Source organism: Podarcis raffonei, chromosome 2, assembly GCF_027172205.1.
Source record: "Podarcis raffonei isolate rPodRaf1 chromosome 2, rPodRaf1.pri, whole genome shotgun sequence".
NCBI classification, from domain to species: domain Eukaryota; kingdom Metazoa; phylum Chordata; class Lepidosauria; order Squamata; family Lacertidae; genus Podarcis; species Podarcis raffonei.
Window position 1 is genome coordinate 83794608 of NC_070603.1, and position 23356 is coordinate 83817963.

Here is a 23356-nt window from a genome sequence, read left to right on the forward strand (position 1 = left end):
CCCATTTGGCTCACTAAGTCATTGTGACCAATCCACAGTCACCTGACAATCACCTGATGTCATATATCAGTTGTGGGTAGTTAAATGTCGGCTGAGCTGGGCCAAAAGGGGTTTCTGTAGTATTGCCCATCAGCTAATAGGGATTCAGAAGCCCCTTGCAGAATTTCAAAGACCACACACACACTTGTCTTCTGAAGCTCCAATGATCAGCTGATTGACCAGGATTCTGAAGTTCCAAAGATCAACTGAGCATCAGGGCTTCAAAAGGCCACACCCGACCCTTGCACAGAGACCTGCACAGCACTTTGAAGTCGCAAGGATAAGGCAATTGTTGAGGCTTCAAAGTGCCACCTCACCTAACACCAGTGTGACCTTAAATTTGGCCCGCAGGGGTTTGGGAGATAAAAATCTGTCCCACAAGTCTCATTCCCTACCCCTATTTTAAGTAAAGTTGGTATATGACCCAAGTACAGAGAAACAAGACAGTACCTTAATAAATTCAATGTAGTCATCATAGGTACCCCGCGGAGGGGCATAGTAACTGCCACTAGGAGAAAATAAATACTGAGGATTTTCAACTATTTCTGGGTTGTAAAAGTCAGCAAGCATAGTTAGTAGTAGGCGTCTGTCCCAATCATCTGTCACTCGCCCTCCATAGTTGCATTCACCCGTAAGGTAAGATATTGCTTCAAATGGAACATGTTCATATTCATTTATAAATAACTGAAATTGGAAATAAAATAGTGGGTTTAAACAACTTTGCACTATGATATGGCTTGCTCATAATACAACAGATAAGCAAAGTTTGGGCAATATCGATGAATTTATTCAGCTGAAAGCATTCTATGCATATCACATTTTATCAATATTACTGGTTATATCCAATGCTAGTTCTGCTCAGAGCAGATCTACTGAAGTGAGTGGACCCAAGTTAAACCTGTTCATTAATTTCAATTTTTAAGTAGGTCTAGCATTGGATGAAACCCTACATATAATATATAAACTTTGTAAACCACATTGAATTTAGATTTTCAAAATAATTCAATTAGTTTATTTAACTAACCATTGCTGAATATATGAATGAAGTGGCATAGGGAGCTTCTGAAATTACTGTTATAAGCATCAATGCTATACATGACATAATACCTTACATTCTTATTTGCTCTAAATTAACGGATGGTTTGCATGATGAAAAGGTGCATAATTCATATATGAACTCTTTGATCAGAATCTAGTATTTGAATAACTTTAACATAGCATATCTAACTGCTGATTAGCCAACTGCTAAAGGCTTGTTTCAGCATACAGAAACCATAGTCTGCAGCTACAGATTAAGCAACATCCTATTATTTGGCATGTGTACTTGTCAAAGACCTTGTTTTTTTAACTAACAAACAAAAAAGGAAATCTTGAACACGGTTCTAGCTAACACTGGGTCTGGTATTGCTTTTTGAGATCCCTCAGGATCTTTCATAAGGAACAGCTGTCACCTTTTTTGCACAAACCACCCCAAATTTCTTTACACAGTGGTGCTGTGTTACATAGAACTTGCCAGACATCACCAAATTGCTGTTGACAACAAGTCTTGGTACTTGTGCAAAAGGTCAGATGAACACTTGTACCATCATTGGGACCCTAATGCACAAGTGAAACCTATTTACGATTCTTTACCAAGCCCTAGATGTGCTGCAGAAGGAATAAATATCTTTACCTGAAGCTGTCTTACACTGATACGCAAGTCTGATTCATTAAATCCATATGGAATATTCCATCCAAGAGGCCCAAATTTCTTCCTCTCCTGAACAAGAGCATGAAAGAAACAAACTCCAAAGAGCAGTTTCTCCCATCTCTTTAGGAAATAAAAACAAATGGGAATAGGACAATGTAACCAAAGCTGAAGAAAGTATATCAATCTATATACATGTATATTACTAGATATATTAGGATAAATATATATACTCTAGGGTTGCCATGCATCCAAAATTTCCCGGACACAGCCGGAATTCTGCCGTCGGGAACAGTGTCTCAGCAGAAATTGCTGAAATGTCTGGGGAAATCTGGATGTATGGCAACCCATGTCAGCAGTGTCGGCAATTTCCCTTAAAAATAGCTCAAAGACTCCCCCCCCCCTTTTTTTTAGATAGCTCAACAACTTTTGTGTCTGGATTTTCACCTTTTGAAATACAGCAACCCTAATATACTAAATGATATCACTCATTATCCAGAATAATACTGATACATTTCAGGAGTCCCATTACAGTCAGTAAGTCCATACCTAAGTGGATATATTTATTTTTCTCTGGCTTGTGTGATCACAGCTTCACGTGCTTGGCAACTGGCCAACTGATATTGCACAAAATAAATGCACACAAGCCTTAAATGCTCTTTCCCAGGCCTGGAAACAGCTTTCAGACTTGCTTATTGGAATCTGGGAAGGTCTCTTGTGGTTTTTGGGAGGCTACCATGAGATCATGCAGGAGCCTCTCAGAGCCCCCTAAGCAAGGCCTGCTCAATGTGCTGGCTTCAGAAAGGTTGGTGATGGTTGCATGGGGGAAGTTCCAGCATTATTTTGAGAATACAGTCGTACCTCGGAAGTCGAACGGAATCCATTCCGGAAGTCTATTCAACTTCCAAAACATTTGAAACCAAGGCGTGGCTTCCGATTGGCTGCAGGAAGATCCTGCAGCCAATTGGAAGCCGCAGAAGCTGTGTTGGACGTTTGGGTTCCAAAGAACGTTCGCAAACCAGAACACTCACTTCTGGGTTTGTGGCATTCGGGAGCCAAAACGTTTAACTTGCAAGGCGTTTGACTTCCACGGTACAACTGTACAGTACAGGGTTTCAGCTTTATGCACAACCCCCTCAAATGTAACTCTCACAAAAGATGCAACTCTGCTGTACTTTATACCCTAAAGTTAAAGGTCATACTGAAGACAATCTTGAGCAAGCAAAACAACCAATAAGCTTTGTGGATACTTAACATGTTAACAACTTCCGAGAGAAAATTTACCTGTTCCTTTCCAGGGCACCCAGCAAAAAAGGCAGGATCAGAAAGAGGATCGGAGACGTAGGACTGAAGCAGGTTTAACCGAAGGCCTGTAGGAGGCTCGTTTGTCATCTTAACACCATTCTGTAAAATGGTTACTGGAAACTAGGAAAAACAAGTATGGCAACAGCACCACATTAGGAGATTTCCATTTTTATTTATGATTTCTGTTCAATTATTTGGTATAGAAAGTGGTTCAAAACAAGAATGTAATATATTGTCATATAATTAATATTCCTATTCTTTTTGTGTCCTGATATCTCAGGCACAAGGGGTCTTCAGATCAAGGGACAAAATAGGACTGCCAGATGTCCACAAGGCTGCATACAGACAGTATCAGGTGTGTGTGGCAGGTAAAGCTGCAGGTGCAAACAAACAATTGAGAACCTTAAAGTACACCAGGGGACAGGGAAACTCTGCCCCCCCCCCGACTAAACCTGGTCTATGGGGCCTCCCAGTTTGGCCCAGGAGGCTATCATGGAGAAGTCATGCCCCAAATGGGAAAGGGTGGGGCTGGGAAAGAACGGGGCTTTAAATGGACTTCCCAAGCTTGCGCTTTCAACTTCTGATTGTTACATAACAACAGGCCTTGATAAGAGAATTTAATAAAGCAACATGTTCACCCTGTGTATCAAAGGGTGGTATTCAATGCTAGTCCTACTCAAAGTAGACACACTGACTCAGATGGTGGTGTTAGAGAATCCTTCTCTTTAAAAAAGGAAGAGCTAAAAAACTTAGCAAAAGATCATTTACAGATTACGCACCTCTTATTTAGTACAGAATACAAAATTGTTTTATAAGTACACAGTTGACAAGACACTCACACAAGTCGTCAAGCAAGAGGAGCCAAGATCACAGGACAAAGAGGTCACAGGACAAAGCACATGAAGGCAGGAGATGGACCAAGTGAGGAAAGAAAGTAGCTGCAAATTCCTCAGCTCTCATGCATTTCCTGCCTTGGACGCCAGGTGGAAATGAAGACCCATGGGACAGTTTGGCACTCATGGAAAACCTATAACATGATTTTATAGGTTGTTACATCACTCATTAATGGATCCTTGGGAAATAAAAGTACCTTGGGTGATGGATAACTAGTCAGCCAGAGTCTGAAAGTGCCATTGCAAGTTTCAGCACTGAACTCTTCACAGATTTTCTCTAGCATTGGCATCCAGGAGACAGCAAGGTGGCAGTTTTGTAAGCAAACCCAAGTCCCTTCCTCCATTCCTGATCTAATCATTTTTGCCGCTATTGGTCCTTGTCCCTGTCCCAGAGATATGGACTGAAACTTGTTTCCAATCATATTTTTGTCATTTGCAAATTTCAGAAGACCTGTCATGAAAGGTGTCATATTTTATTCTGTGTTAATTGGAAAAGGCGGAGTACAAAATGCAAAACTGAAGCTATTTGTATCATTTCATTTACACTTATCAGTGCTGATGACTAACAATCAGATCTGTGTAAAAAAAAAATTAAGTAATTTTTATTGATTTTAAAATATACAGAGTTTCAAATTAATCTTTCAGAGACACATGATGAATAAGAGCCTTAACTGGAAGACTGATTCAAAAGAAAAATGCACAACATTGAACTTACTGGCCATAGGATCTGCTCCAGGAGACAGAACAAAGATGAGTGGGATTGTAGAATTTGAATCTAAGTAGCTTTTTGTTAGGTCAAATGGTGGTGGCTCAACAAATTTCTTTCCAAGTTTGTCAGTCACAAAGGTGGTTATAGCAGGTGAAATCTGTTTTAAAAGAAATCTTCAGCATAAAATAGATTTTGTTGCAAAAAACATAAAATCTAGCTTGTTTCATCTAGGACCACTAAATAGTAACTATTTAGGGACTTTGAAGAAATAGAAATCTAAATCTTGTAAGTCAATGACTGTAATACACACATAGGTAGACTCAGCTCATAGCTTAAGAGCAATCTTCCTAAAGAAACTAATATTAAATTGATCTGAATATTTGAAATAGCCTTAAAGAAACCAATAACGCATTTATGTTTTATTTCATTTTTGAAATTACGTTCATGTATTTTACCTTGTCAGGTCTCAGGCATCGAAGAACAATCATCTTCTTTATTTCATTCAGGTTCGTATTCCATGGTTTTGGTAAGGGAACATTTTGGGGTTCTTTACTGTCATAGATTTTACGCCATTCTTTGAGTTCTTCAGCTATATGACTCCTACAGAAAGTGTAAACTAGAAATTCTTAGACTTCAGCTTTCCACTTAGTAAGAGCTCTTCCAGACATCACCCTTTCCTAGAGTTCATGGTGCTTGTGGGCGACCCACAAGGAGCGTGGGGCCCCGTGGTAGCTTCAAAATTGCTCTAGGTCCTCAGGCACCCAGCAGATTGCTGCAGTGGTGCCAGAAGTCCTATCAACATGCTTGTTGGGCAGCAGGCAGGCCAGAAGTGGGTGGTTCTACCTATGCCAAACCTCTTACATCTGTAGCCAATGAAGTTGTTGCCATGTATCAGTTGTCATGTCTTGCTTTATTGAATTTAGGTGGTCTGTAGGGCAGGGGGATTGCAATGGCAATATCACTACTGCACTAACAGTATGTACCGTATTTTTCCATCTATAAGACGCCCCCATGTATAAGACACCCTCTATTTCGAGGGACTCCGATTTAAGAAAAGGGGGGAGAGATCTATCTGTGTATAAGATGCCCCCCAAATTCTGGACATTATTTTAAAGGAAAAAACCCTAGTCTTATACACGGAAAAATACGGTATATGGGGTGGGGCCCAGGGCAGGGTGCAGAAGTCCACTTACTTGTTATTTGCTGGAGAGGGGCTCTAAGGTCACCTTATACTGACCTTGACTATAGGAAAGCCACATTCTAGCACTCACCCCCCCTACATTTATTGAAGAGGGCTTGTACCTCAAGGAAACAAAACTAGTAATGTTACAGCAGATTTTCTGTTTTACCGTAGTCCTTTAAAAGCAGTCATATCACTTGCACGGCAGAGTTCATCCCAGCTTTTATCTTGTATCCAAGATGGATCTGGATTCTTGTATTTGCTCTTGAGGCCAACTCCTCCAGTTAATAAGAACATAAATTCTTGATGTTCTATTTCTTTTTTAGCCCTATTTTAAAAAACAATGTTGCTTTAAATCTACATCATTATTCTAGTTTGAAATGCAATTATGTGACAATCTTTTCTTTAAAAAAAATAACCACAGAATAATGTTCATGTATTGATTTATAAACTTTTGCTCCTGCAGTTAAAATGACACGCTGTTCTGGGCAACTGGGTCAGAGCTCATGTCCCACTTGTAACAAACTTACTACACATTTTCTGACAGTCAGTGGTTCTCTGGAAAGCATGCCTCCATCTGCTTTTATTCACTCCTACCTGCACTTACTAATGCTCTTGTGTAGCACAGTTGGGTTGTACAGGGACTGGGGGAAGCACTTGTGCAATTTCACCAATAGGATCCAGTGGTGGAATTACAAGTTGGAACACCCCTGTCCAATTCAACAGTCAAGCACCCTCCAAGACTGAAGCAGTGAAAGTGTCTATGGAAAAATGAAAGGTGGACAGAAAAGAGGCAAAGAACTGAGAAATGAGACAATCTGACAAAATAGCTAGAGTGGCTAATCTGCACAGTCCAATTACACCCCTACTTCAATAGTTGTGGTGCAAGCAGGTTCCTCAGCCTCCCTGGCTGCAATAATTTGCCAGAGCAAAAACACTGGTACTTGGAAGATAACTGCTGCTTTTCTTGTTTTTAAGATCCCCCGCCTAAAGAAATCAATGCATTACTAGTTAATCAAAAGATTCCAGGAAACAGAGCCTCTTACATTAGAAGATTACAGCACAATAAAAATGAAAACAGCAGCTTATCCTTCTCAAACAGGGAACGGCAAACGTTGCAATACAAGTTGTATGTGAAATGGTCATTCAGATATCGCAGCCTTTTTTCCAAGATTTTAGACTTGTTGCTAAAAATAGAAAAGAAAGGACATATATGTATATTCAATTTAAAATGTTGATCTAAATAAATAAATAAACTTTTGGCATCCCCCACCCCCCAAAAAATTGGTTGCGGTCCAAAAAAATAGGGTTGTCTTATACATGGGGGCATGTTATACACGGAATAATACGGTACATGTGCTTAAAAAATGGCTTCAGTATTTCAAAACACAACAGAAATTAAAGAACTAAAGTTAGCAACTGCTCACCTGTCATGAATAGAGTTGATATAAAGATTTACAAACCAACTGAGAGAATACTGGTACATAGGATCAATATTAGCCAGATCAGCAATACTAAAGAACAGTACAGATGAATGCTTTGCAATAGGTCTGTAGCCTTCTCGAGACTGTGCTATTTTAATTTCAGTTTTTTCTGCAATCTAAAGGGAATATATTTATTAGTAGAAACTAATAACATGATGTCCAAATGTAGCACATGATATGGCACTTCCCCTTGTTTTCAATAAACAACAGTGTAGAAGGCTCACCCTAAACCTTTTTCTCATTATATTTTCATACAGCAATGGTCCATGCAATGTCAGTATCATGTCATGGCTTGTGCAGCAAGTCCTATGATCTGACTCCCACTGCGGGATAGAGTACCATGTATCCATGCAAAGCATATTGATGTGAATGAAGGACACCTGGAATCAGGGATCAGAGGGACCAGATCCTTTACACCAGGGGAAGGAAAATGTTTTCATCCTGAGAGTTATATTCCATTGTGGGCAAACTTTCAGGGGACACATAACATGGAGGGTGGGATGAGATGCAAACATATGTTGAGCAATGGATGTCACTCTTATCTTTGTACAGTCACTTCAGCTATGGGCAAACCTGTCTATTTCAGTTTCGCCGTGTTTCTCATTTTGCCAATCTTAAGTTCAGTTCTCCACATTTCTACACCAGCTCTCAATTTTTAAAAGGTCATGAAAATTTATCAGCATTTTTGTGTGAATTTCTTCTAGTATAAACACTTTTGCCAAGCAAGTTTGCCTAGTATAATGTATTTCTCCATGCTATTTTGACCCCAAGCCTGAGGTCTCCCACCCCTGCTTTGCATTATTTACATCAGCAGCATGACAGCAGAAGAGACAACAGGTGAGACTGCCTCCTTCACACCCCTCCACTGCCCTTGTTAATAGTGTTACAGGGTAAGGCGAATATGGGAACTGTAGTTTTCAAAATGACTCCTACAAGTTCTGAGTAGTAGTTCCAGTAATTCTCTGCACTCGATCATGCTGTTAGCCAGGGCAATAGAACGACAGAAGCAGAGTGAAAAAGTTTATCTTTTTTTTTTGTATCTCCTGTTCCTATGTTTGTGCAGCCACCACTAACATTAATGGAAGGAAGGAGTGTGATTTGAGAGTGCTGGGGGCTGTGATAATGCTTAGGGATGAGGAAGGGCACAGAGATGCATAAGGGGGGTATTTTCTCCCACTCAGATTTTGATCTAAGTTGAAGAGGCTTGGGGCTCCTGACGGAGGCAGGAGATCAACGAACTCTGAGAGGCAGGTACAGTCCCCTCAGTTTCTTTGGATTCACCAAGCAGTATCAGTCGTTGCACTTATCTAAAAAGGAAATTTCTACAAACCTGCCTACCTCCCTACCAGCTCTACCCATGTAAACTAAAGGTAAAGAAATTTATGTTAACAATACAGTAACTGCAGACCACACTAGGGATGGGTCCCATTCTGCTCTTCAGCAACCTATTAAAGCTACTTTTGAGACAGGGAAACGCTCTGTATTAGAGCAGCTGCTTTGTATGCAGAGAGGTTGTCCCTTTGGTCTGACTTGGGATAAGGCAGCTTTCTATGTTCTTGGTTTTACAGGTTCTAAGCCTGAGCTTATCCAGCTTATCCAACTTCACAAACAGTGCACCATTCATTTAATACAACAATCACTACGAACCTTAAAGTTGCTTACCTGCTGTTTCTTTGTAATCTCATTAGACATTAGTTTGGCAGAGTCCAAAATCGTTATGGCACTTTCATCTTCTAAAATATTCCCTTCAGAAGACTGCAATGTTTCTAAAATCTTATTTTCTATATCTTTTAGTTGTTTTTTATTGCTGGCAGACTGGAGAATAAGAGCATTCCGTTCCTCCTCTAATTCTGGTCTAAAAAAAGGATATATATCAAATATTACATACTATGCTGGTTGCACAGGGAGGAGCCACACTCCACATTGAAGCCCATCACCTGCCACCCTTCAAAAACGCCCTGTGGAGAATATGAACATTTACCTTTCCTTTGCTACAACAATGCCTAGAAGCTGATCTTCAAGTCCTTCTGGGGTAATCATGAAGTTGAGTAAAGAAACCTTGGTAGCTAGTTCAGGCAAATAATGTGGATTTCTTAATTTGGTGGTAATATAAAATTTGAAATCAAAGGAATATTCAATAATTGTTTCACCAAGCCGAATGCAATCCATGCCCCCTAGAGTTGAAAAGACAAACATATTTAGTTGTTTTTTCCTGTGCACAAAAATATATATATTCTGCAATCAAGCTTTCCTAACTGCAGAATAATAATAATAATAATAATAATAATAATAATAATAATAATAATATATTATTTATACCCCGCCCATCTGGCTGGGCCTCCCCAGCCACTCTGGGCGGCTTCCATAAAAACCAAAAATACAGTAAAATATCACACGTTAAAAACTTCCCTGAACAAGGCTGCCTTAAGATGTCTTCTGAATGTCAGGTAGTTATTTATCGCTTTGACATCTGCTGGAAGGGCGTTCCACAGGGTGGGCGTCACTGCCGAGAAGGCCCTCTGCCTGGTTCCCTGTAGCTTTGCTTCTCGCAATGAGGGAACCGCCAGAAGGCCCTCAGCGCTGGACCTCAGCGTCCGGGCAGAATGATGGGGGTGGAGACGCTCCTTCAGGTATACTGAACCGAGGCCGTTTAGGGCTTTAAAGGTCAGCACCAACACTTTGAATTGTGCTCGGAAACGTACTGGGAGCCAATGTAGGTCTTTCAAGACCGGTGTTATATGGTCTCGGCGGCCGCCCCCAGTCACCAGTCTCGCTGCCGCATTCTGGATTAGTTGTAGTTTCCGAGTCACCTTCAAAGGTAGCCCCACGTAGAGTGCATTGCAGTAGTCCAAGCGGGAGATAACCAGAGCATGCACCACTCTGGCGAGACAGTCCGCAGGCAGATAGGGTCTCAGCCTACGTACCAGATGGAGCTGGTAAACAGCTGCCCTGGACACAGATTTGACCTGTGCCTCCATGGACAGCTGTGAGTCCAAAATGACTCCCAGGCTGCGCACCTGGTCCTTCAGGGGCACAGTTACCCCATTCAGGACCAGGGAATCCTCCACACCTGCCCGCCTCCTGTCCCCCAAAAACAGTACTTCTGTCTTGTCAGGATTCAACCTCAATCTGTTAGCCGCCATCCATCCTCCAACCGCCTCCAGACACCCACACAGGACCTTCACCGCCCTCACTGGTTCTGATTTAAAAGAGAGGTAGAGCTGGGTATCATCCGCATACTGATGAACACCCAGCCCAAACCTCCTGATGATCTCTCCCAGCGGCTGCATGTAAATGTTGAAAAGCATGGGGGAGAGGACAGAACCCTGAGGTACCCCACAAGTGAGAGCCCAGGGGTCTGAACACTCATCCCCCACCACCACTTTCTGAACACGGCCCAGGAGGAAGGAGCGGAACCACTGTATGACAGTGCCCCCAGCCCCTCAAGACGGTCCAGAAGGATGTTATGGTCGATGGTATCAAACGCCGCTGAGAGATCCAGCAGAACTAGGAAAGAGCTCTCACCTTTGTCCCTAGCCCGCCAGAGATCATCAACCAGTGCGACCAAGGCAGTTTCAGTCCCATGATGAGGCCTGAATCCCGACTGGAAGGGATCCAAATGGTCCGCTTCTTCCAGGCGTGCCTGGAGTTGTTCGGCAACCGCTCGCTCAATCACCTTGCCCAAGAATGGAAGATTTGAGACTGGGCGATAGTTGGCCATCGTGGCCGCATCTAAAGATGGTTTTTTAAGAAGCGGTTTAATAACCGCCTCTTTCAGCGGGTCTGGGAAGGCTCCCTCACGGAGGGAAGCATTCACCACCCCACGAAGCCCATCGCCCAGTCCTTCCCGGCTAGTTTTTATAAGCCAGGATGGGCAAGGATCCAGGAGACAGGTGGTTGGTTTCACTCGTCCAAGCAGCCTGTCCACATCCTCGGAGGTAACAGATTGGAATTGATCCCACACAACTTGACTAGACAGGACTCTAGCACTCTCCCGCCCCGGCCCTGCTCCCACGGTGGAGTCTACTAACATCAGAATAGTGGAGTGGAGAAAATGCAGAGGAGTTAGGCTGCATTCTGCATTGCTTTCAGAAAAGTGTGATGTTTATTTTAATTCAAGGGAGCTAAAACTAAAGAGAATCCATTTGATTTCTCCAAGTCTCAACATGAATTCAAGTCATGTTTCTGTGGCTGGGTGACTTGAACAGTTAATGGGAACCCTGGGACCTAGGTGTCTAAAATCTGCCTACTTTCCTGCTTCAAGAGAAATTGTCAGCAGTGACCAGAACACTGAGCTGGAGGCTACAGTGCTGTTAAGGAGCCAGACCAGGTTCCTTGCTCTACCTAATGCTGGTAATCTGGGCACACTGAACCTGCTCTTACCGCACCATGGTCTCTAGAACCACAGCCAGAAACCCTCATAGACACCTTCCCTTGGGTCTGAGGAACTGAATGCCTTCCACAATGCCTCTCCTGCCCAACAGGACAGGGAGCATGCCAAGTGGGAGGCCCTGGAATGCTGAAAGGCCTATCTTCAGATGAGAGGGTTGGCACTTTAAAAGAATAGTTCTCCATGAGGAGACAGAGCCTTGGAGAGATGGACTGGAAGAGGAGCCTCAAAAGGACTCAGTGTGCTTCCAACCTTTGTTGGAGCAAGTAGCTCATTAGGCGTTGTCCTTGGTACTGCAACAACAAACCTGCTTTTCTCTATGGGCTCTTCTGCAGCACCAGAATTAAACAGAAAGATGTATATATTTTTACTTCTCACATGGCCAGGCTGGAGCCTTCACTGGTGCAACAGCAGGGAAGAGGAAGCAAATTACTTCCTTACTGTTATTAGTGTGTATTTGGGTGGCATTAAGCAAATGTTTCCCTCTTAGACATTTTAAAACTGGTATAATTTACTTTGTATGCATTCAGGAGAACCCAAATTTTGTGACTGAGCTGAGTCACTGGCGAAAAAGTGAGGCTTCTTATTTTGATTTAAAACTAGCAGAGTGTATGACAAGAATATCTGCACATGCCAAAATATTATCCTTTATACAACTGTTTAAGCAAATTAAGTTGGGTCCTTCTTTAAAATAGGTCCTTCTAGCTCTCTTCACTTTGTAATTGCTGCTTAACAGAAGAGGGTGATCAAAGCAGCACAAAACTACTGATTATTGTATATGCAGTATGGTAACTCGATCTTAAAGAAAATAGTATTAAGGTTCTTCTATTTCAATCTATTACTATACAAGACACTGCATGCAGACTATTTCATAAAATAAAGATCTAAACTCAAACATGCTTTCTTGTATTACCTTCTTCTGTTGCTATGGAGCAGTATTTAAGGAATAAAAAGAAAAGCATTACACAATGCAATAAAGTGTACAAGAAATATCCAATAAATACTCCAATACAGTTTGGAGATCACAATGATTTGTTGTACCTTGTTTAAAAGTTGATTTAAGAAGCAGAGGCTCCAATGAAGGATCAATTTCTTCTCCAACATTTTCAAGCAGAAGTGGAGTTCCAAACTGAATGCAGTTTTCTAGAATTCTCATGTAGTCTGTGTCTGTGAATTTTATTACACTCAGCCTGTTCTCTTTTTCAGAATTTTTTATCCATTTATTTGCTTGACCCTGGGGATCAATCATTAAAGGCCTGCAACATATCAGATTTTCATTTTTTTAATAAAAGAACGAATGTTTAATAATCAATTACTGCCTACAGCAATTTACTTTTTAAAAACACATTAGAATAGTAAGGTAAGGTAAGGTAAAGGACCTCTGGACCGTTAAGTCCAGTTGAATTTGACTATGGGGTGTGGCGCTCATCTCTGCTTTCAGGCCGAGGGAGCCAGTGTTTGTCTGCAGACAGCTTTTCTGGGTCATGTGGCCAGCATGACTAAACTTCTTCTGGTGCATGGGACTTCGTAATGAGTGCCAGAACACACAGAAACACCATTTACCTTCCTGCCGCATTGGTACCTATTTATCTACTTGTGGTGGTATGCTTTCGAACTGGATCTCAAAGGGAACTTTACAATAGAATCCACAGTATGGTTATATAACTGGAATCTCTGGATTCATAATCTGAATGATTTACTAGTTTATGACCACTGGGGTACACCTTTACAATATTTTTTTTCTCAGTCTCAGAAATTGATTTGGCATTTGAGTCAGTAACTCTTTTTCCCTTCAAAGCCTACAATTGTTTTAAATTACTAGCTAAAATATTAGGTGCAGTTTTTCAGGCTTTCCCCTACTGCATCAAAATTTAACTTGCTTTGCCGCTATATGCACCTTTCTGCCTTTTTTATTCATAGGCAAACTGAGTGAAATGCAAACCAAATGCTTTTACCCTCTCTATGACATATATCATCGCTGAGGAGAATGTGATCAAAGTCAGCCTCTCTCTTCAGATACTCCATGAAGTTTTACGTAATATATTTCCCCCATATTTTATTTCATTTCATCAACACAGTAAATCTGACATCAGGAATCACAAGACAGAGAAAGCAGTAGGAGAACACTTCAGTCTCCCAGGACAGTCTATGCAAGATCTCAAAGTAGCTGTCTCATTACAAAAGAATTTCAGAAATAGACTGGAAAGAGAAGTTGCTGAATTGCAACTTATTACCAAACTTAAAATCATGGAGAGACTTGGTCTGAATAGAGACATTGGATTCTTATCTCATTATACATGATAAAGCTATTTTTAGCCATCTCACCCCTTGCTTTTTCCTGTAAGACCAATTGCAGTCGTTAACAGTCGTCAACAGGTTTACCACACCTATCAGCCAATCACCCATTCCCACCACCCTTCTGAGAAATACCCCTCCCCACCCTCTCAATATATATAAGGGACTGGTGACTACTGTTTCAGCGTATCTGAAGAAGTGTGCACGCACATGAAAGCTCATGCCAATAACAAACTTAGTTGGTCTCTAAGGTGCTACTGGAAGGAATTCTTTTATTTTGTTTCGACTATGGCAGACCAACGGGACGCGGGTGGCGCTGTGGGTAAAACCTCAGCGCCTAGGACTTGCCGATCGCATGGTCGGCGGTTCGAATCCCCGCGGCGGGGTGCGCTCCCATCGTTCGGTCCCAGCGCCTGCCAACCTAGCAGTTCGAAAGCACCTCCGGGTGCAAGTAGATAAATAGGGACTGCTTACCAGTGGGAAGGTAAACGGCGTTCCGTGTGCTGCGCTGGCTCGCCAGATGCAGCTTGTCACGCTGGCCACGTGACCCGGAAGTGTCTGCGGACAGCGCTGGCTCCCGGCCTATAGAGTGAGATGAGCGCACAACCCTAGAGTCTGGCAAGACTGGCCCGTACGGGCAGGGGTACCTTTACCTTTACCTTTTTATGGCAGACCAACATGGCTACCTACCTGTAACAATATTTTGCAACACACACACACACACACACACCCATCAATTTTGCTGCAACTGCCCAAGGACCCTCCATCATTAGTTCCTTACTCTTGCTCTCTCCCTTGGTCCAAATTGACTGGCAGCGCATCTATACTTTGGACATTCACTTTCCAATAGCAAAGACCACAGGTTGCTTGCTGTATAAAATACTGAGCAGGATGGGCCAATGGTCTTACTCAGTGTAAAGCAGCTTCCTATGTTCTATGCATTCAGGCTGTCATGATTATTTTTATTTTATGCACTTGACACTATATTCTCAACAAGCAGTCAAATACATATTTAAATCATTTTGAGGACAATTTTGGCCATCATAAAAAGAATATTAGAAATCTGAATCAGTGTTATGGAAAGTATAAATATTACTGCAGTAAGCTAATTTTAGTTTAGTTTAGCAAAATAATAGGTTTGCATTACCTACCAACGTCTAGAGTTGTTGACAATCACACCATTGTCTATAGAAAACTGATCTGTTGGAAGACCTGCAATATTCCAGGCTCTAATTTTTATTGGATCACCAAGTGTTTTACTCAGGGAGAAGCTCTCAGAACAAGGTATTTTTTTCTCCTGTAAAGACAAATAATTTTTTCCTTAATATCAAGTATTTATGAACAATTTATATAAAACCAGTTAATGGCTTGCACTGAACCTCAGTTTCTAGCAGGGCAGGTGACAGAAAATGAGGAAAGGACACAGCAGGCAATCACAAAAATATTTTTCCAAGTCACTACAATGAGTTATATCCAATTATGCATAGTAGGCTCTTGGCTCCAGTGGAGGCTTCTCTGAATGGTAAGGAAAGGGGCAATTTTCACAAATGCCCTTGCAGCCTTCCCTGGCACCACCTCCCACCATGTTTCAAAGGGTCCCCAACCACACCGGAGCAGTTGGGGGGGGGGCACAGGAGGCTGCGGAAGAGAGAATCTGCAAAAATGGGCTTCCCAGATTCCATTCACAGAAACACCCGCTGAACTGAAGAGACGTCTAAGAATGGAGAATTAGCTGAATGCAACCCAACTTTTAAGAATATGTTCTGGCTAATAAGTTCTGACTTAGAGGGTATTTCTTGAGTTGGGATTGTTTTGTTTTTGGCTAAGGCCACAAAACCACATTAAAATGCCTGAAACCTACACAAGTGTGTTTCCCTGGACTGACAAGAGTGGCCCAGGAAGTGGGGTTCCTTGCATACAACTTGGCCATACATTCTTGAAAGCTGCTGACTTTTCCTCCAGTTATTTATATTGTTTCCATCTGTTGACAAGTCAATCACATTCCTAGCAAAAGTATATCCAAACATTTCAGATAACACTAAATCAACAAGAAAGCAAAGTGAGAGACAAAGGATCAGGCCATGCGTCCCATTATGTTGTATTCAATGTTAGTCCTTCTTACAGTAGACCCTCTGAAATAAATGGACCTAAATTAGTCATGTTCATTCTTTTTAATGGATCTACTCAAAGCAGCACTAGCAATGGATGCAACTCAAAGGGCAAGATTCAACTAACAAGTCCTGCTAGCAGAAGCCTGCTCATAGACTTCTACAAGCACAATAGGACTCCCCCCCCAATCACCTCTACCTCCCCACACCCAAATTGACTCAGGGGGTATTGGGAAAGCCCCCAAAATAGTACATGGAAGAAAGAGAGGGAGAGGACATTCCACCTGGCAAGCTAAAATGTTTGCACTAATGTAACAATTGCCATAGTGCTACACTATCAAAGCCATAAATAATTATTTAATTCCATTAATTAAAAAATCCCCATAAACACTTGAAACTCACCCACCATAATCAACAAAATACATTTCACTGTTCCCTGACCTGTACGTAGATATGAGATCTACTGAAAGAGCCAGCACTAGGAGAGGACTTTGTTCTGGAGATTAATAACAATACTTTAACACAGAGGTTTTCAACTTTTATGGGTCCACGGCTGCCTCAACCAACTACACTCTTTCTGCGGCACCCCTGTGGAGCTCAGGAGCCCAGTTGTGTCACCCCTTGCCTGCAGAACTGGCAGCCTCTCACCCTTTTTCAAACACCCTCCCTTGTGGAGTTTTCCCTCAGCCTCCTCTCTTCTCCCCTCTCCTTGGGAGTCCTCTGGGCAGCCGCAGCTGCCACTCCTGGTCTATGAGCTGCCCCTCTGCCCCAAAGAGAGGTGCCTCTTCGCACTGCCCCACAGGGGGCTGGAAAGCACCCCCTGGCCAGCCCCAGAGGCATCATTCGCCTGGGGAGGTTGTAGCCAAGGCTGCTGCAACAAACAGCTGTGCAAGTCTTTGGGAGGCAGAGATGTGAGAGGGCATCAGAGGAAGGGAGGGAATGAAAAAGGGACAGAGGCCAGTGCTGTCTGCGGCATCCTGACCATCATTCAAGGCACCCCAGGGTCCCAAGGCACACTGGATGAAAACTACTAGTTTCACACAATCTTACTTTACATAGCTTGCTCCAATCTTTTGCACACTCTTGTCGAAATCCAGAAGTGAAAGCACCCAGATAAGCTATGACTCCCGCTGATATCAAGACATCTCCTGTCAAATTATCATATGTGTTTTGAAGGTCATTTGCTGCATTAGACCACCTAGGGGAAAACACAATATTAAATTAGGTAAAAAAGAATAGCCTATTTCATCAGCATTTATTCCAGTTACATGGGAGCTGTTGTAAGAATTAAAAATGGCATTTGTATCTTATTTAAAAATCATGTTGTATGTTATTTAAACAATTGAAATACAGAGAATGTTTGGGGACATTTTTTACTTATGTAAGCTAACTTTTTCATTTTAAAATGTTTGTGTATTCTACTAAATATAATTTATTTTATACAACATGTGCGTCTTAAATCTAGTTCTTGCTAGAATGGGTACAATGTATTTTCATCTGACCTTGATTTTTCTCCACCAAGTCCTCCAATAAGCTTTTCTGCTCTTTCCAGCTTTTTAGCACACAAGTCCACCTGAAATTCTAGGCGAGCTTTTTCTTCAGTTTTCTCAACAAAGGTTTGTTGCAATGCTTCCAAACGGTCTTCAACCGCTTGAAGTTCAGCTCTTTTCTGATTAAGTAATGCCATTGTTTGTGCCAACGACTGTTGTGCTTCTGCTAAACGGGCTTTCTTAGGAGCAACCACCTATTAGATACATTTAATAAAAGTTTACTAAATTTTACTAAGGGTGATAAAGTAATATTAAATGAATCTAGAAAAATACATGAAATTGGTGTATCTGGCTGGGATTTACTCTCAGGTAAGTGAGTTACATTGCTTGCTTCCATGCACCAGGCATTTGCTTAAGACTTATGTCCTAAGAAATAATTAAGTTTTCTTCTTTAGCTAGCTTCTGCATTTAAATTTTCTGTAAACTATGGTTACACTGGAAGTAAATTCAATTTTACTTTTTAATTGCATAATGCACCTTGGGCCTTTTTCACCCAGATGCCTATTATGGCAAATGTATACTGGTCAAAAAAATCATATGCAGGATTTTAAGGGGTTTTGGCTGCTAACTGGTCAGTGTGCTGTTTCCTTCTGTTTGTCTACTTGCCACTTTTGTATCCCTCCCCTCAGAGAATATATGAACTTTCCAACCAGCTTTCCATTCAGGTACTGGCAAGACCGAGATCTACTCACCCTCAGTGGCAGAAGTGTAGTGGGCGGGCTGGGGGGCGGGGCTTTGGCCTGGGTGCATTTTCTGGACGGGGCACGACCAGGCACCCCCCACAACAGACTCCAGCGTGTGAGGGAGCTGCCCAGAAAGCTTCCTTATGCCCAGACGCAGCTCTGCTTCAGCTCTGTTCCCACGTCACGTCTGACCCAGGGCGGAATGGAGAGTTGGTGGCAGAGAGCTGCCGCCTCTCTCCTTGGCTGAGCTGTGTTGCACAAAGCTCTACCATAGTGGAGAGAAGCCGCCAGCTGTGACAGCTCCACCCCAGATCCACCCTGACCCAGGGGAAGAGAGGCTGCAGGCATGCGAGGTGCCCAGCTGCAGCACCTCCATCCATGGGTCAAGCCTGACCTGAGGAGCAGAGAGACCCACCCAATGGAGAGAGGAGGGTGGGTGGCTGGCTATGCTGCCACTCACTCTCCTAACTGTGGCATGCAAGTGTACCCCCTGCACTGTTTTACAAGGAGAGCCACAGGGTGCTCCTTCTGCACCACACCCCTCCCAGGGGTGCATCCTCCCCTGGGCAGCGTTTCTTTACGCTCCGCCACTGCTCAGTAGTAGAATCTTTCAGACACTTTCAGCCCATTCTAGGGTTAGTACACTATGACTTGAAAAGAATAAGACAAATCACTGAGGATAAGCCTATCCATGGCTGGTAACCACTATATTTAGATGCAGTATACATCAGGTGTATATGTGAGTATCCTAGGGGATAAATTAAGGTAAATAATCATACCTTTGCTACTCTGTCATAAACTTCCATTGCCATAATCCATTTACATAAACCTTCCGCTGCTGAGGATGCTTTGGCCACTTTAGGGGGATCAAACTCAGGATTAGTTAGATATTCAGCACGAATCTTCTGCATCACAGATACCTATATGAAAAATACATTACATAAAGTTGATTATAAATTTATATTTAGGATCCGGTAATTCAATTTCTGCTAATGCATGCACTAATGGTGTACATGTACAGCCACACTTCTGCTTGTCCCATGTTTCCCAAGAGCTTTTTTAGTTGCCCTGCTGTTTCCCCGGGAAGACCCACTGTTTACCACATTTTTTATGTATGCAACCACGGCGGCTCAAATTTTAGTAGCCCAAAGATGGAAAGTGAGCGAGATCCCTAGTAAGGAAGTATGTTTAACTTATAGAGTAAGAGAGCAAGAAGAATCTTTATTCAAAGAGGAGTGTAAATTTTTTGCTGAATATTTAGAAAATAATTGTGTACAATTAAATGCTGGTAGCGTTTAGATAAATTCAACAGTATGGTAAAGGAGAAACAATTAGATTGGCTATAGTAAAATATGCAGTAAGGATAAGTAAAATGAACTATGAAAGGGGAAGAAGGGAAGTCAAGTGTTACATGGTATTATGTAAAATGTTTATTTTGAGATGTATAAACTGAAAAATTAATAAAAATTGTTATAAAAAAAGAAAATTGGAAGGAAGGAAACCACTTTCACACTGACTCTAGCAAATAAGAACATACATACAAAACTTACTGGAATGTTATCCTTGTCATACTCTCTCAGATCTCTTAAGAAATTCATGTCACCCAAAAGTTTTTTGCTAGGTCCCCAGTAGTCTAAAATCTTTAAAAGAAAGTTAAAGCAGTATGTAAAATATTTCAACACAAAAGAAAATAAGAAAATACAAAAGATGCTAAAGAGCTATTCAGATAATAATTAACAATGTAATTCACATTTTTCATGAGATTTTGAGCAGTATGATGGAAGCTGAAGCTTCCTGCATGAGGAAGTAAAACTTCCATGCTTGAAGATCAAAAATATTCCCTTTGTACATCCTAGGAATTTTGTAATTAGATATTTGTTGTTCTACTGTCAGCTTTTTTACCTTTCCTCCAATCCCTGAAGGATCTGCAACTTTTTCAGGTTTTATGTCCTTCATGACACAGATGGCAGCCATAACAAGTTTAACACCAGATGGTGGATTCTTCATTGATTTCACAATTGTAATATCTGAAGGCTAGAACGAAATAGATTGTTGACTTCTATTACAGTATAGAATGCCTTAAAACATGATATATTAAAACAAAATCAGTCTTCATGTTGAATTTTTCACCTATATCTAGGATTTACCTAATAATATGATAAGTCAACACATAACATTTATGTGACTTATTTATAAGTCAACATATAGCAGCTGGAATCTTTAGAAATCCATGGTCCAATTAATTCATTTTTATCTTCATATATTAAAATATGAGCAGGCAAAAGAGTAAAGCTAAGCTGAACCCTTTACAAGAAGTTAACTCTACAAATTGCTGATATATTAATCACCATGACTTGTATGGGGAAAAGCCCCATTCACTCCGATAGGAACTTCCACATCACCACCACCATCATGCAAATAACAGGCCTGGATGGAAATGTCTGATCCGGACAGCAGGGACCAAAGGGCTAAAGTCCCCTATCCTACACACCAGTGTCCTCAACAAGAATGGACTCTTCATGCTGATTATGTGGGGGAGAACAAAATATTGTATTTGAGGGCAAACCTAGTGATTAACATAACCTGCAGTTTGACTCTGACTGGCCATGGCTCTCCAGGGCTTTAGGGAGAGGTTTTTCCAATCACAGGCTACCTGATCCTTGAACTTATAATGTCAGGGAATGAAAATGGGACCTTCTACATGCAAAGTATGTACTCTACTGCTAAGCTTTGGGACCTCCCCTTCAATTCATCCATATCAAAATAATTCCAGGTCATGTTCTTATTCTATTTATTTAACTTGCCTTCAGTGTATCAAGTGCAGACAATGCTGCCTCTAGGGCTGGAATGGCCTCTGCAAGATCACTTTCACATTCATTCTTCAGTGCTGTGGCTTCTGTTGCTTTTTCTGTAGCAAGCTCTTCATCTATTTTTACAGTTTTGCTTTTTGCTTCAACTTCTGCAGATTCTTTCTCAATTATCTAAAGAAAGAAGACATGAAATGTTCCATGTAGTAGATTAGTCCTGTAGAGCTCCATCAGATTTCTTTGTTAATTTATTCAGAAAAGCTATTATTTTAGAAAAGATGAATTGATGTTATAAAGGAGAACTTTACATAAAATTCTAAGCCCCGATTCCAATCAGCTGATATAATACAGCTAGAGGCACACTTTGTAGTTACACCCTCCCTGAAGTGCAGTGTGGTAGAGTGAAATTATTACAAAAAGGGCCGCAGCTGATATTTCAATAAAAGTGCATGTGTGTGTAGAAATCTAGACCTAACCTGTTAATTAACAAATAGCATACTGGATTGCAACTGGCCTGAAATAAAACAAACTGGACATTCCCCAGCTGCCCTTTGTTAGATGCCCAGTTAAGCTACACCAGCATCATTTAGACCACTGTGTGCACTGCAGCATTGATACATCTTTAGGAACAGAAACGTTACCTTCATCATATTGGCATTGTCCACTTTAGCCTGCTCCAACTTAGGCTGCAAATCAACTAATTCTTGCTTCATTTCACCAACCTAAAATGAAGAGCAATTTTCCATGAGTTGTTTTAAAGTATGGCAAATGGGGGGAAAGATAAATGAAGCATTTAAATGTGTCATTAAGAAATACTTACTTAGGGGGAAGTCCCACTGAACGCAATGGGCCTTACTTCTGAACAAACATTAGATAGTGCCATAAGCAAAATATTATAAGACAACATGACTGATTGATTCATTTGAAAGATTTTTAGACTTGTTTACATTTAAATATCCAAACAGTTACCAAAAAAAGAAGAGAGTACAGAATATAATATGCTCTAAAGATAGAATAAAACTAATTTCAACACAATCAACAAGTTTTAGGAGTGAAACACAGAGCACACAGAAACAAATGAATGAAAACAAAGGGCAAAACAAACCAGGCTACCTGCTGTGTTTTCTCTAAGTTGTGGTTTGTTTTAGTGCAACTATGGTTGCACCATACCACACTTCCTGAACCTCACCCCTTCCTTCTTGCTCTTGTTAAGCATGAGCAACAATCTGTTTTGAGAAGCCTGGGAAGCTGCAGTGCCCACCCACATCTCCTCACCACCCTTCTGGATAGTTGGGATTCTGGACTACACTGCAGAGAATAGTATCAGTGTTTCTGACCAGCATCAGAGAAATAATATGGTATGGTTTGGCTGTTGCCCAGAGCAGCTGAAAAGCTGCAAGGACATAGTAACTAGGGTGATGATGTGTTGAGCTTATGCCAATACTTGAACAAATCACAGCTTCACACTACATGAAAACCAAGAATGGGTAAGCAACCTTAGTTACAATGGACATACCTGAGATTCAGCGAAAGCTAGTTTATCTAAGCCATTAGTATATCTTTTCTTTGCTTTCATGACATTATCTCGGTTCTGAGTTAAAAGTTGTTGGAAGGAAGCAATAAGTTCAAGATAGGAGGTAGGAGTAACGTAATTATGTCGTCCCAATTGGTTCAAAAATCTGTGGAATGAGAAAGAAATATTTCACTCTACCAGGTATTAAAACAGAAGGATCCATTTGTTTCATTGAGCATCTGATATTATCGGAACATTTGTCAAACTTTGCAAGCCTATGATACTAAATGCTTTTTCAGACAATCGGCTTCTTCTTCTAAGCCTATCTCCTGCTATTTATTACTAGTGAGGTGAATATTATTTTCAGTTTTGAATAAGGATGGTGAGACTGTTGTACGAAGACAATCTGGGAAAGCTATAACAAAATGACTCACTAGCAAAACCTATTCCATTAGTTTAGCTAAGGGTCAATCTAGATATGACATGGATGATCTGTGAACAGAATCTTGTGTTGTTGTTTTTTAATTTATTCTCCATTCCTACCTGAGGTGGTGCATGGGAGAAGCAAACATGGGAGAAGCAAACATTTACCTGATTTATCCCCCTATGAAGCTGAGATTTGCAATGCAGAGGAAAATACACAAATATTGTGTGTGTGTAAGAGAGGCTGAGATCTAAATCAGGAATATGGGGAGGAGGGAGGCAACACTCCA

At 41.3% G+C, this 23356-nt stretch overlaps 1 protein-coding gene across 4 annotated transcripts in view; it reads right to left on the reverse strand.

Moving 5' to 3' along the window:
* DNAH12 (dynein axonemal heavy chain 12) overlaps window positions 1-23356 on the reverse strand; it is a 91570-nt gene that overhangs the window by 7210 nt on the left and 61004 nt on the right. For 2 of the 4 annotated variants that reach the window (XM_053377883.1, XM_053377882.1), the window contains 21 exons: window positions 22647-22809; window positions 21772-21852; window positions 21128-21304; window positions 20226-20357; window positions 19874-19963; window positions 19103-19243; window positions 17593-17834; window positions 17141-17288; window positions 15134-15279; window positions 12729-12943; window positions 9279-9471; window positions 8960-9152; window positions 7241-7413; window positions 6860-7000; window positions 5983-6141; window positions 5089-5233; window positions 4640-4790; window positions 4122-4375; window positions 3011-3151; window positions 1712-1849; window positions 490-723 (listed from right to left, as the gene is read on the reverse strand). In XM_053377883.1, coding sequence (XP_053233858.1) covers window positions 490-723; window positions 1712-1849; window positions 3011-3151; window positions 4122-4375; window positions 4640-4790; window positions 5089-5233; window positions 5983-6141; window positions 6860-7000; window positions 7241-7413; window positions 8960-9152; window positions 9279-9471; window positions 12729-12943; window positions 15134-15279; window positions 17141-17288; window positions 17593-17834; window positions 19103-19243; window positions 19874-19963; window positions 20226-20357; window positions 21128-21304; window positions 21772-21852; window positions 22647-22809 — 3457 coding nt within the window. Of the gene's footprint in view, window positions 1-48; window positions 227-489; window positions 724-1711; window positions 1850-3010; window positions 3152-4121; window positions 4376-4639; window positions 4791-5088; window positions 5234-5982; window positions 6142-6859; window positions 7001-7240; window positions 7414-8959; window positions 9153-9278; window positions 9472-12728; window positions 12944-15133; window positions 15280-17140; window positions 17289-17592; window positions 17835-19102; window positions 19244-19873; window positions 19964-20225; window positions 20358-21127; window positions 21305-21771; window positions 21853-22646; window positions 22810-23356 lie in introns of those variants that run through there. The other 2 variants (XM_053377884.1, XM_053377886.1) reach the window with 2 other exon arrangements.